The 14,005-nt window shown below is 39.4% G+C and overlaps 1 protein-coding gene across 1 annotated transcript in view; it reads left to right on the forward strand.

The window, feature by feature from the left end:
* Zyg11b (zyg-11 family member B, cell cycle regulator) overlaps window positions 1-14,005 on the forward strand; it is a 112,528-nt gene that overhangs the window by 87,313 nt on the left and 11,210 nt on the right. The window contains exons 8-11 of the mRNA XM_019205415.2: window positions 4,771-4,870; window positions 5,275-5,325; window positions 9,303-9,464; window positions 9,589-9,636. Of these exons, the coding sequence (XP_019060960.1) occupies window positions 4,771-4,870; window positions 5,275-5,325; window positions 9,303-9,464; window positions 9,589-9,636 (361 nt within the window). The remainder of the gene's footprint in view (window positions 1-4,770; window positions 4,871-5,274; window positions 5,326-9,302; window positions 9,465-9,588; window positions 9,637-14,005) is intronic.

Genomic DNA, 14,005 nt, shown 5'->3' on the forward strand with positions numbered 1-14,005 from the left:
TACGTAGATTGCTAATTTCATTTTATAAACATTAAGCCTCTGTGTTGATCATGGCAGTGAAATCAAAAGTAGGAAAGACTTACTCATTCTCCTACAGAAGATTGTAATTTAGCTCAAGGGCTGGCAAACATTTTCTTAAAGGGCCAGATTATACCTGTTTTAGACTTGTGGGCTATGAGGTCTGTATTGCAACTACGTAATTCATTGTACCTCACAAGCAGCCAAACAATATATAAACAAGCTGTGGATGTTCCACTGAAACTTTATAAAACGGACTGGTCCAGGGACTATAGTTTGTCTGCCTCTGGTCTAGGTAATGTACTGTCTTAGTTACTTTTATCTTTGCTGAAACAAAATATCCAACACTTCAAAGTTAAAGGAGGAAAGGTTTATTTTGGCTCGCAGTTTTTAGAGGTTTCATTCCATAGCTGGCTCCAAGGCAGGGTGGCGTGGCAGAGGAGAAATAGTTCATTGTAAGCAGAAGCAGGAAGGTAGGAAGACAGCAAGTGGTGAAGTAGCAACAGCAGCTTGCAACTAGCAGCAACCCTCTTTTTTCCCCTTACAACCTATGAAGGCTCCCCACCCTCAGGACAGGTAGCACTCACACCCAGGGCGGGGCGGCCTTAACCCTAAAATCACAATGGGGCCAGGGATTTAGCTCAGTGGCATGTGCCTTCCTGGCAAGCACAAGGTCCTGAGTTAGATCCCCAGTACCAAAAAAAAAGAAAAATCACATCATAAATCAATCCTGGCATCACATCCTTGATCTTAGCATTACACATTCTAGATCCAGCCGCCTCTGAAAAGCCCCACCTATGATTATATGAAGCCTTGGGGGTACATCTAGATAAAATCATAACATGCACTATGCTAGAATTGAGTGTCTCTGTGGTCAGAGGCTATGACTGCTTCATCTCATGGTCTCTAGTGTTTAGGTGGATGTGTAGTGGATGGATGGATGGATGACTGAATGAGTAACATGAGACAGAAATTTTCATAGAGATATTGACAGTGTATTGTGCCTCTAAGCAAGGAAAAAAGATTCCATCTGATTGATCATTAAAGACTTCATTTTTGGGGCCAGGGATTTGGCTCAGTGGTTCCACCACCTGCTTCACAAGCACAAGGTCCCAAGTTCTATCCCCAGTACCAAACACACACACACACACACACACACACACACACACACACACACACACACACACACACACACACGACTTCATTTTGGTGATGGCACTTGAGATAGTAATGAACACATATAAAGCACTTACTATTACTCTCAGGCCCAGTGCTAAAGTGTTATGTGTGCTTATTCAGTCTTTGCCACAATTCAGTGAAATTGCTACTCTTAGAGTCTTCATCTTACAGGTGAGGAAATAGGCACAGGCACAGGCACAGGCACTGAAAGGCTCAGTAACTTGCTCAAGGTAATAAGATAATAAGTAGCAGAGTCTAGATTTAAATCCAGACTGATATCAGAGCCTTTTTCTTTCTTTTCTTCCTTTTTTTAAAAAGTTGGGATCTTGCTAGATTGCCCAGGCTGGCCTTGAACCTGGGATCCTCCTGCCTCAGTCTCCTGAGTACTTGGGATTATAGGTGTGAGCCCCTTGCCCAGCTTTAGAGCCTTTGATTTTTATATTCATACTATATTGCTTTGAAAAGGAGAGCTGGTTGAGAGGTACGTTCTGGAATTGCATGAATAGAGTCATAGAGAAACTCAATAATAGGAATACTAGTAAAAATTAACTTGAATTAGCTGAGTATGGTAGTGGACACATACAGTTCTAGCTACTAGGAAGGCTGAGGCAGGAGGATTATAAATGTGAGACCAGCCTGGGCAAATTTAGCAAGACCCTGCTTCAGAATTTAAACAAACAAATAAGGAAAGCTGGAGAATTAGCTCAGTGATCCCTAGGTTTAATGCCCAGTACTTTCTCAAGAATTTATTATCTGCCAGTTTCTGTACTGATTTTTTATCTTTTTTTTTTTTTCTTGAGGTTCTGGGGTTGAACCCAGAGTCTTGTGTATACCAGACAAAAGTTTTACCACTGAGCTATACCCTAGCAGGTGATACCATTTAACCGCCGTAGTAACCCCGTGAAAGAGGCTTTTGTTACCATTTTATAGATATTAATACTAAGGTCCAGAGAGACGAAGAAATTTCCCAAGATCACCAAGTTACGAAGTGGTAGAGCTGATATTTGAGTCCAAGCTGACTCCAAAGTATATGGCGTTATTCATGACTTGACTGCATAGATGTACATGATAAAATAATTTATTCTGTTGTTATTATTAAGAATAAGAAGAGGTTTGAGGGTAGAGCTGGACATGGTGGCACATGCCTGTAATGAGGCAGGAGGATCAATGTGAGTACGAGGCCACCCTGTGCTACATAGTGAGTTCAGGGCCAGCCTGAACTACATAGTGAGACTCTATCTCAAAAAATAAAAATAAATGAAAAGGAGCGAGAAAAGAATAAATGGAACTAGAATTCAAAACTTGTCTTCAAATCTAAACCTTTAATCACCAGGCTATCTTACTGAATAATTGCAGATGTGTGCGTTTGTGTGACCAATAAGCAGTTCACTAGTAAGCAGAGGGTAGGGAGGAAAAAGAAGATTTGAAAGTTCCAGTGTATACTAGAGTCCTAGAATACTGTGAGTGTAGGAGTAACATTATACCTAAACCCTCTCACAGGTTATTTATTACTCATGTACAGGCACAAGTCAAAGGGAAAGCAGTAGAGACAGGGAAACCCATTGGGAATCTATAGAAAAATGCTAGACTAGGAATGTAGCTCAAAAATAGAGTGCTTAGGGCTGGGGGTTTAGCTCAGTGGCTCTGCCGTCTGCCTCGCAAGCGCAAGGTTCTCAGTTCAATCCTGGGTACCAAAAAGAAATAGAGTGCTTATCTAGCTTGTATAGGGCCTTGTATTTTGTTTCTTTCTTTTTATTTCGGGGGGGGGTATGGGAATTGAACTCAGGACCTTGTACTTGCAAGGCAGGTGGCAGAGCCACTGAGCTAAATTCCTGGCCCAGGGCCTTGTATTTGATCTCCAGTACCACCCCCCCAAAAAAGAATACCAGTAAGGGGCCCAGTCAGAAATAGCCTTAGGAGCTGGGTGTAGTGGCACATGCCTGTAATCCCAGCATTCTGGGATGCTGAGGCAGGAGCATCATAAATTTGAGCCCAAGCTAGGCAATTTAACAGGACCTTGTCTCAGAAAAAAAAATTTTTAGAGGCAGCTGTGGATACATCTACAGATCAGTGCAAAGGTCCTGGGATCAATTCCCAGGTATACAAACACACAAAAGCCTTAGGAATATCAACAAAAAGAAAAGGCCTTAGGAATACAAAGGAGGTGACAGTGAATTTGCAGAATAATTACCTCAGTATAACCATTCAGCCAACATGTATTAAGCACTGTTTATATGTCATTGAATACTTAGCACTTAGCACAAGGATATGGTTCTTTCCCTCAAGGACCTCATAGCCAGTGCAGATTCAGGTGAGTCTCCATGTGATCACAGATCTGTGACAGAGTTAAAAACAAAGCATTAGGAGAAGGCAGTGATAAACTCATGAAGGAACGCTTCTGGAAGAAAGTACTATATGAGCTAAATCTTAAAGCATGAACCCATGGACAAGATAATATCATTTTGATTTTACTCCCACATTCGGTACTTTGGCAGACCCAGCTCTATCTTCAAAATATATCCAGAATAACATTTCACTTCCCTTTCTACCACTTGAACCAGAGTAAAAACAATTTCCCCTGTGAATTATTAGCCTCTGACCAGCTCACCTGCTCTGTCCTTGCCCTCCTGAAGTTTATTCTGGGCACAATTGATACAGGGATCCATTAAAAACATCAGCCAGAGCCTATCAAGGTGGTTCGACATGCCTGGAATTCCAGCTAGTTGGGAAGCTAAACAGGAGGACTGCAAGTTCTGGCCATCCTGCACAATTTATTGAGACCTTGTATTAAAACAAAATTTAAAAAAGAACTGGGGATGTAGCTCAGAGGTAGAACATTGGCTTAGCATGTACAAGACACTAGGACTCAAGGCCAGGTGTAATTACACCTGTAATCCCAGCACTGGGGAAGTTGAGCGGGGACTGAGGCAGGAGCATCACTGCCAGTTCAAGGCCAGCCTGGGCTACATAGTGAGTTGAGGCCATCCTGAACTACATAGTGAGATCCTGTCTCAAAACAGCAAAACAAAACAAAACACACTATGACACAATTCTGCTCCTCCACCAAAAGAAAGCTTTGATGTTGTCTTCCTTAGCTATTCTAAATAAAATTTCAACATTTCGTGTCCTCCTTTTCCCTTACTGCCTTTCTTCCCTAGAATAATATAATCTGTATGAGAAGTAGGGATATTTTGTTTTTGTTTACTGCTCTCCACTAGGGACTAGCCTAGCATATCGGAGGCCTTAGGTTCAATCTCTGGTACCAGTGAGAGATACAGAGAGAGGGAAGGAGGGAGGGAGGGGGAGAGAGGAGAAGGAAATAAAAAACAGATTATAATTCTAGAGGATGAAATAGCAGGTTTGACCATATTTTCCAAACTATTTTATTTCTTTACAAAATACCAGAATTAAGGCATCATCTCCAAACCACTGTGATTGTTATTTGCTATCAATTAAAAGGAATTTTCACTTTTCTTCTTACTTACTTCATTTAGAGTACAGTTCCTAGCTAGAGCTTTGAAACTGTGCTTCAGCCTCCAGAATTAACTCTTGGAACCCTCCGTGCATTTTCAGATTTGAAGCAGCCAAACTTGTCATGCAGTGGCTCTGCAACCATGAAGATCAAAACATGCAAAGGATGGCGGTTGCTATCATTTCTATCCTGGCTGCCAAGGTACTGGAACTCTTGCTGAATAGTTTTGTACAGGCAGTTGTTTCCCATTACAGTTACTGTTTTCTGGGGCCAGGCATGGTGGTGCACGCCTGTAATCCCAGCACTGGGGAAGCTGAGGCAAAAGAATTACTGAGTTTGAGGCCAGCCTGAGCTGAATAGTGAGACCCTACCTAAAACCCCTCCCCGCAAAAAGAAACCCTCAAAATAATTACTATTTTTTCCTGCAGTCTGTATGCCAGAAAGATCAGTAAGCATATCAGCCAGCCTTAGTCAAGCTGATTACATAGTGGAGAATTTAGTGTTGATCAGGTATTTTAGTGTGCCCATGGAGTCTGTTACAGTGAGTGAGAGTAAGCTCACTGCTCAGTTTGTGGATATTTACTTGGTCTTGTGCTTGCTTCCAGCTTTCTACAGAACAAACTGCACAGCTTGGAGCTGAACTCTTCATTGTCAGGGTAAGTTCGTGTCTCCTCTCTGCAGGCCACTAGATAAGTATTTATTTTTATTGTTTTCAGCCATTAGTGTGTATTTTCTGGATGTGTGTGCGTTTGTATATTTCTTCTTTTTTTTTAAAGCATGTTAGGATTTTTGTTGTTTTGTTTTGTTTTTTGTACCAGGGATCGAACTCGGGTCCTTGTGCTTGCGAAGCAGGTGCTGAAACCACTGAGCTAAATCCCCAGCTCTGTTTTGTTTTTTGTGAGAGGGTCTCCCTATGTAGTTCAGACTAGCCTTGAAATTGCAGTGACCCTCCTGCCTCAGCCTCCCCAAGTGCTGGGATTACAGGCCTGTGCCACCACCCCACTTTCTTTTTTTTGTAGTGCTGGGGATTCAGGGTTTTGCATATACTGAGCAGGTACTCTACCACTGAGCTAAAATTACGTCCCCCTCTGTTTTTTGAAACAGGGTCTTGCTATGTTGTTCAGGCTGGCCTTGAACTCGTGGTACTTCTCCTGCCTCAATCTCCTGAGTGCTGGGATTATAGGCATGCACCACCATTCCCAGCATCCCCTACATTTTAAAAACATTTATTTTGATACTTCTAAATGGATATATTTGATATTGGACATTGGATCTTTTGACTCAGTGCCATAAAAATGAGACCAGGCTGAAGGGTTCAAACATATGCAAGCAGAGTTTCTAGTTTAGAGGAAAGGCACTGGGCTAGAAGATAAAGGAAGCTAAAGGGGGAAGGAAGAGCACTGACAGAGAGAGAAATGAGGCTGGCCCATTACCAGGGCAGGGCGAGTTCTTGGGTTGCTGATGTGGGCAACGGACTGGTTGATCATTATCTCATTTGGGTTCAGCGAGAGTGTCAAGCTGGTACTGAGAGACAAGGGCTTCTTCTTCTGAGGGGCAGCCTCAGTGGGTATCCTTGTGCTCTCATCATGGGCTGATATGCCTTCAGAGGTGCTGCTCTTCCTGGGACTCAGGGGATTGGAGGTCAGGACAGGGACCAGAGACTTGGAGGTATTGTTCCATGGGGACTGTAGTGGGATATTGTAAAAGCTGGCTATGTAGTGCCCCTGAAAATCTTGAGAAATACCTTAGTTGCTCTTATCTTGGTGTCCCCAATCTTGAAGAGGGTTGAGTAGCATAGGGGTTAAGACCTTGGTGTTTTCTGCTTTCCACACACCATTCTTTCACTGGATGACAGGTCAGGGTCTAAGGCCTTAGATTTTTTTGTCTTCTGTCCCTGTGGTGGTCCCTGGCTCATACTCTTTTTTATTTTTTTAATATTTTTTGGTACTGAGGTTTAAACCTAGCACCCTTATGCTGAGCTATGTCCCTAGCCTTTTTTATTTTAAGACAGGGTCTTGCTAAGTCACTCAGGCTGGGTTGGAACTTTGAGCAAGTCTCATTATATAGCTGTTAGGAAGATTAATTTTTTTTATATATCAGGAATTGAACTCAGGACCTTGCACTTGCTAGGTAGCCATGGCATCACTGAGCTACATTCCTGGCCCCAGGAAGATTAAGAAAGATTAATTGTTGGAGTATATGCTAAGAAGCTAAATACAGTATATATTAGATAAAAGGGAAATAATATTTATTTTTAATTTTTTGAGGGATGATATTTTAGTTTTAAAAAGACTTTTTCGCTGGGCACAGTGGTGCGCACCTGTAACCCTAGCTAACTTGGTCGGCTGAAGCAGGCAGAGCAAATTTTGAGATCAGCCTAAGCAGTTCAGCAAGATCCTGTCTAAAAATAGAAAGGGCTGGGGATGCAGACCTCAGTGGTAGAGCATTTGCCTAGCACGAGCAAAGCCCTGAATTCAATCTCCAGTATTGTTAAAAACAAAAACAAGGGCTGGAGATATACCTCAGTGATGCTACCTCCAGCCTCACAGGCTCAAGGTCCTGAGTTCAGTTCCCAGTACCAACAAAACAAAACAGACATACACATAACTTTTGTTTTTCTTTTCGCTATACCTGTGCTCACTAGTTTTCACTAGAGGTATATTCAGAGATTTTAAGAAAGTAGGCTATGTGTATAATTTGTAGGAGTGGGAATTAAATTTTGTTTAAGCAGGAATTAACAGTAATGGTTGTGATGATAATGATAGTTGAGTTTTGGTTTGGTTTGGATTATTTGGTGTTTGAGATTGAATCCAGGGCCTGGCACATGATCTACCACTAAATTTCACATTGGGTCCAAGTTTTTTGTTTGTTCATTCTTTGTTTTTGCGGTACTGTGGATTGAACCCAAGACTTCTCCCTGAACTACATCTGCAGCCCTTTATTTATTTATTTGTTTGTTTATTTTGGTTTTTTTGAGACAGGGTCTCACTATGTAGTTGAGACTGACCTAGAACTCACTATGTAGCCCAGGCTGGTCTCGAACTCACAGTGATCCTCCTGCCTCAGCCTCACAAGTGCTCGGATTACAGGCATGCGCCACCATGCCCAGTGCCCTTTTTAATTTTTAATTTTAAGACAGGGCTTGCTCAGTTGCCTGGGCTTGATTCAAACTTGTGATCCTCCTTCCTCAGCCTCCCACAGTGCTAGGATTACAGCCATGTGCCACCATGCCCAGTTGTTTTTATTTTTATTCTTTAATTCTTACTTATCACCCATAATGTATAGATGAGGAAACAGTTAATTTGTTTAAGGTTATGTGATTAGTTTCGCATATGTGTGTGTCTGTGTGTATTCAGATAACTTGATTCTGGTGCTACACTTTTAGCTGTTATGCTTTTAAGTTAAATAATTGTACCTAGATGTTTGTGCTTCTTTTAAAAATTTTCTGAATTGAGTGTAACTTTTAGTAATAGTATTCATTAATATTTTCTTGGAATCTATTTTAGCAGGACTTCCCTTTTACCTCTCAAAGTGTATCTGAAAATGAAATTATAGATGCCTCATGTAGGTTTTAAACCATTTACTTTTTAAGCTTAAAGTTCGACTAAAACTGATAGAAATAGTTTATAACTAGAATTTCAATGCTATTTATATAGTATAAACTAATTCTTTTATAATTATATTTAGCCATCTCTCTTTTTTTCTTAAGGAAAACTTTCAGTAAGTTCACTATGGTCAAATTACTTAATATTTCTCTGACTCAGTTTTCTTCCTTGGGTAATGAGGGTAGCAGTAATACTACAGTATGGGGCATTGGCGGCAAACCTATGGCAGGTGAGCCACACCAGGCACAAGAGCCCTCTGTCAGCACATGAGCCAAGTAGCCTCAGCACCAGCCCAGCAGTTGAAAATAGAATAACAGTTGTTTTTTTTCTAAGCTGAAACCTCAGTATTCAGGTTTAATTGCAGTGTTGACACTTTGCAATAAGTAAGTGAGTTTTGGGTTGCAGTTTGGGCACTTGGTCTGTAAAAGGTTCGCCATCACTGATCTAAGATTATAATTTGCTGATGTTTAGTAAATGTTTATTTCACTTTCCCTTCTTCCCCTCCACCTTTTTAATCTCAGGTTCTGAAATATGCTGTATGCTATGACTAAAATAGTTGATCCAAACCTTTAATTATTTGTCTCTTAAATGTTATTCACAGGTGATTAAATTATAGATTGATCAGAGCTAGGCATGGTGGCGCATGCCTGTAATCCCAGCACTCAGGAGGCTGAGGCAGGTGGATCACTGTGAGTTCGAGACCAGCCTGGGCTACATAGTGAGTTCCAGGTCAGTCTCAGCTACATAGTGAGACCCTGTCTCAGAGAGAGGGGGAAAAAATATAGATAGATAGATAGAGAGAGAGAGAGAGAGAGAGAGAGAGAGAGATCAGAAAGATGTAGAAATATTTATGAAAATCCTATACATTTTTCTTATTGAAAGAAAAGACTGCTCCAAGGGGCTGTGTTTATAATATCCTTTATGGGGAATGCTTTAAGCCACCAGATTGATCCTTAAAAATCCTTAATAATCACAAATCATAGTAATGATTCAACAGTGATAATTTAATTCTGTTTTCCTCCTTTTAGCAACTTCTTCAAATAGTGAAGCAGAAAACAAATCAAAATTCAGTGGACACTACATTGAAGTTTACATTGAGTGCACTTTGGAACCTCACAGACGAATCCCCAACCACTTGCAGACACTTTATTGAAAACCAAGGTTTAGAACTCTTCATGAGGGTTCTAGAGGTTAGAATGGGAGCTTTGATCTACAGTTTTAATATTTATTGATTTACTTATTTAAGCCTTTACTTATTATCTCTGCTTTTTGGGGGTAGTTACATATTTATGTTTTTTTGTTTTTTTTTTACAGTCTTTCCCAACTGAATCATCCATTCAACAGAAAGTTCTAGGACTTTTGGTAAGATATGATCATTTCCTGTTAAATTGCAAGCTATAATTATTTTCTGTCTGAAGGAATACAATAAAAATTGGTACTGTATTTGTGAATAGGTAATGACTGGAAAGTAACACATTATAATTATTTAATTAGAAAATAAACAGACAATAAGAAGTTCATCTGTAATCCCAGCTACTGGGAAGCCTACAAAGGAGGACTGCAAGTTCAAGGCCAGCCTGAGCAACTTAGCAAGATACTGTCAAACGAAACAAAACACCAAACGGCAATAAAGGCCTGGCTTGGTGGCACACACCTGAAGTCCCACCTGGTCGGGAGACTGAAGTTGGAGGATTACTTGAGCTAAGAGCAGCCTGGGGAATAGAGTGAGACACTGTCTATTTAAAACACACACACATACACACACACTAAAACATATACATGTATTAAGATTTTTGACATTTTAAAAGGGAAAATACACATATACATTATATTCCACACTGAGCATTTTCTAAATAAATATTTTCATTTAAAATGTCATTAACCATGTAAAGGTACAAAAGCCCAATGATGAATGTAACTGTACTGTATACCTAAAATGTACCAATAAACTCAATGAGAAAAAAAAGAGGAAATTCTGAAAATAAAGTATAAACTTATTCCTATATATATATATATATATATCTCATTAACCTACAAGTATTCTTGGATGCTATTGCTATTTTTGGTAGTTAGTAATTACTACTTAAAGGGCTGTTTAACAAACCAGCTATCCTCAACATTTGGGATATAGGTTAAGGTGAGCTCTCTAGAATTTGGGGCAAAGACAAAGGATCAAATGTTTTGTCATCTTAAATCACTAACATAGGCAAAGTGCCAATGTAGTAAGAATGTTTTAAACCAGGCCTGCGCACTCAAGGAATTAGATCATAGGAGGCATAGATTAGTGAGTAAAAATATAAATTAGTGTTTATTTCCACATGTGAGAGTATGAGATATATTGACTAGTGGGGAAATGAATTTTGGGGAAATTCAGAGCTGGCATTTAAGGAGATTCTGTTTATAGTTGTTTTAGTTATATAAAATAGAAAAAGGAATAGAGGAATTATTAAATAAATGACAAGATTTTATTTAATAAATTGTTTAGGACTACTGGGAATCAAACCTAGGAACCTTATGCATACTAGCCAAGCACTCTGCCACTAAGCGACATCCCTAACCTTTTTATTTTGACACAAGGCCTTACTAAGTTGCCCGGGCTACTTGTGATCCTCCCACCTCAGACTCCCAAGTAGCTGGGATTACAGGTGTGTGACCCTGTACTGGCCAGTATTTGTTTTATTCAGGGTTCATAATATTATCATATACAGGGCCAGGGATGTAGGTCAGTGGCACTGCACCTGCCTTGCAAGTGCAAGGTCCTGAGTTTGATCCCCAGTACTCCCCACCAAAAAAGATTATTATATGCAGAAGGTGGCATAAATCATATTAAGAAGAAATGCGGGTGGGTACAGTGCTGCCTGTAATTTCTACACTTTAGGATGCTGAGGCAAGAGACTTGTGAGTTTGAGGCTAGCCTGGGTTAGGTGGTAAGTTCAAGGATGACCTAGATTACACAGTGAGGCCCTGTCTTAAAAACACAAATATAAAGGAGGAGGTAGAGCACAAGCGAGAGCGGGAGGAGGAAGAGGAGGAAATTTATTGAATGGAGTTTTGAAAATGCTTTTTCAGGCTAGGAGCATAGCTAAGTGGTAGAGCATATGCTTAGCATGTACACAAATCCTGGGTTCAATCCTCAGTACTCTCTAAACAAATGTTTTTAAAAAAATTTCCAAAAGAATACATATTTAGGGCCGAGGCTTAGCTCAGTGGTGCCAGCACCTGCCTGGCAAGCTGAAGGTCCTGAGTTCGATCCCTGGTTCTCTTTAAACACACACACACACACACACACACACACACACACACACACACACGTATGTGTGTATGTATGTATGTATGTATGTATGTATGTATGTATTTATTTATTTATAGGATCTGGAATTTAGCTCAGTGGCACCGCGCCTGCCTTACAAACGCAAGGTCACGAGTTTGATCCCCACTACCCCCCCAAAAAAAGCCATGTTTATTATAATTAATGAAACAGTGCAAAATGCATTTTAAAAGTTTAAAATTATAGAGAGTATTTGGTAACATTTTGGGTCCAGATTGCTGTTTGATTCTAGAATCACAAATAAAGCCAATTAAGATCTAGAAAAAGAATGCTGATGACTCTATACTCAACTTTGCATCATTTTCATCTTACAGGGTAATTAATATTACTACAACCAGGGCTAGGGGTTTAGTACTTGCTTAACATACATGAGGCCTTGAGTTTGATCCCCCTCACCTCAAAAAAATAAAGTGTGTTTCTTATAGACAGTGTACTTTGCATATTACTTTTTTATCCAGTTTAATCACCTCTGCTTTTTAGTTAGGGAGTCTGAATTGTTTACTTTTTTTAGTGACCATAAATACATTCATGTTTTCCACTTTTCCCTACCATTTATCTCCATTACTCTTCCTCCTATAAAACTGAAACTGTCCATGAAACAGTACCACCCACTTCACATTCTCTCAGGCTCTGGCAACCACAATTCTATTTTCCATCCCTGTGATTTTTTACTATGCTAACTACCTTACATTAGTGGAATCCTACAATTTTTTTGGTACCAGGGATTGAACTCGGGTCTTTGCGCTTGCAAGACAGGCCACCAAACTGCTGAGCTAAATCCCCAGCCCTATACAATATTTTTTTGTGTGTGACAAAGAATTGAGATTGAGGATCTTATGTGTTTATTTTCCATTCATAGAGCTTCTCTGGAGAAATATCCATTCAACTCCTTTATCTCTTGTTGTTATAAGAGTTCTCTGTGTATTCTGGATATCATTCCTTTTTCAGACATATGATTTACAAATATTTTCCCTCATTCTGAATGAAAGTTGTTTTGTTTTTAAGACAGTCTTGCTGTGTTGCCCAGGCTGTCTCATCAAACTCCTGAGCTAATCCTAGTAGCTGGGACTGTAGGCATGTATCACTACGCCCAGTCTGCTTCTTAGTTTGTTTTTTTTTTTTGGTACTGGGGATTGAACTTGGGGCCTTGCACTTGCAAGGCAGGCCACCGAACCGCTGAGCTAAATCCCCAGCCCCTGCTTCTTAGTTTTTGATTGGATGCTAGTCATTGTGAATTTTACCTTCTTATTTGCTACATATTTTTATTTTCCCATAAATATTATTAAACTTTGCCCTGGGATACAGTTAGTTTACTTTTTAAAAGTTTGACTATTTGGTTTTTTTCTTTTTCTTTTTTGGTTTGTTGAGACAGGATCTCACTATGCAGTTCAGGCTGGCCTTGAACTCACTGTTTAGCCCAGGCTGGTCTCAAACTTGAGGCCTCAGCCTCCTAAGTGCTGAGGTTGCAAGCCTATGGCACCATGCCTGTCTTTTTTTCTTTCATTTTTATTTGTTTTTTTGGTACCAGGGATTGAACTCGGGTCCTTGCACTTGCAAGGCAGGCCACTGTTTTCTTTCATTTTTAAATAGATTTTTGAGTGTCTATTGAAGTCTTTAAGTAGATTTTTTTTTTTTCTTTTGAATCTTTGGGTTTGTAATTTTCATCAAATTGGAAATTTTTTTTTACCTTGTTTCTTCAAATATCTTTTCCTATATCCTTTCTTACCTCATTTCTTTCTAGAACTCCAATTATAAGTATGTAAAACTGCTCAATAAATACACTTCACATTACAAAGCTCCTTTATTAACCATTTTCCCAGTCTTTTTTTCTTTTGTACTTTGGGTTTTTTTTTTTTTTTTTTTTTTTTTTTTTTTTTTTTTTTTTTTTTTTTTTTTTTTTTTACACTGATGGCTTTTTTCTGCATCATCTCATGTATTAATATCATCCTATATATTCTGCATTTCAAATAGTGAATTTTTTTCCCCTCTCTAGTAAGCACATTTCAGGATTTTATTTTTTTGTTTGTTTGTTTTTAGGTAAGGTCTCTCTATGTAGTCTAGATTGGCCTCAAGTTTGAGATCTTCCTGTCCCAGCCCCTCAAGTGCTGGGATTGCAGGTGTGCACTGTCATACTTGAGGCATACTTAGGTCTTTTTTATATCCTTATTTTTTCTCCTTGTGTTTATGTTTTGTTTCATCCTGAGTCATATTTATAATGGCTGTTTTAAACCTCTGCTAATTTCATTCTTTCTGTAATTTCCACATCTGTTTCTATAGATTTATTTTTCTCCAGGTTATGAATCATTTTCCCACTCCTTTGTATGCCTGATAATTTTTTATTGGATGTTAGTCATTATGAAATTTACATTGGTGATTGCTGGATTTAATGGTTTTTCTCCGAAG

The sequence above is a fragment of the Fukomys damarensis genome, unplaced genomic scaffold (assembly GCF_012274545.1).
Source record: "Fukomys damarensis isolate Sample0158 unplaced genomic scaffold, DMR_v1.0_HiC HiC_scaffold_23, whole genome shotgun sequence".
Taxonomy (NCBI): Eukaryota; Metazoa; Chordata; class Mammalia; order Rodentia; family Bathyergidae; genus Fukomys; species Fukomys damarensis.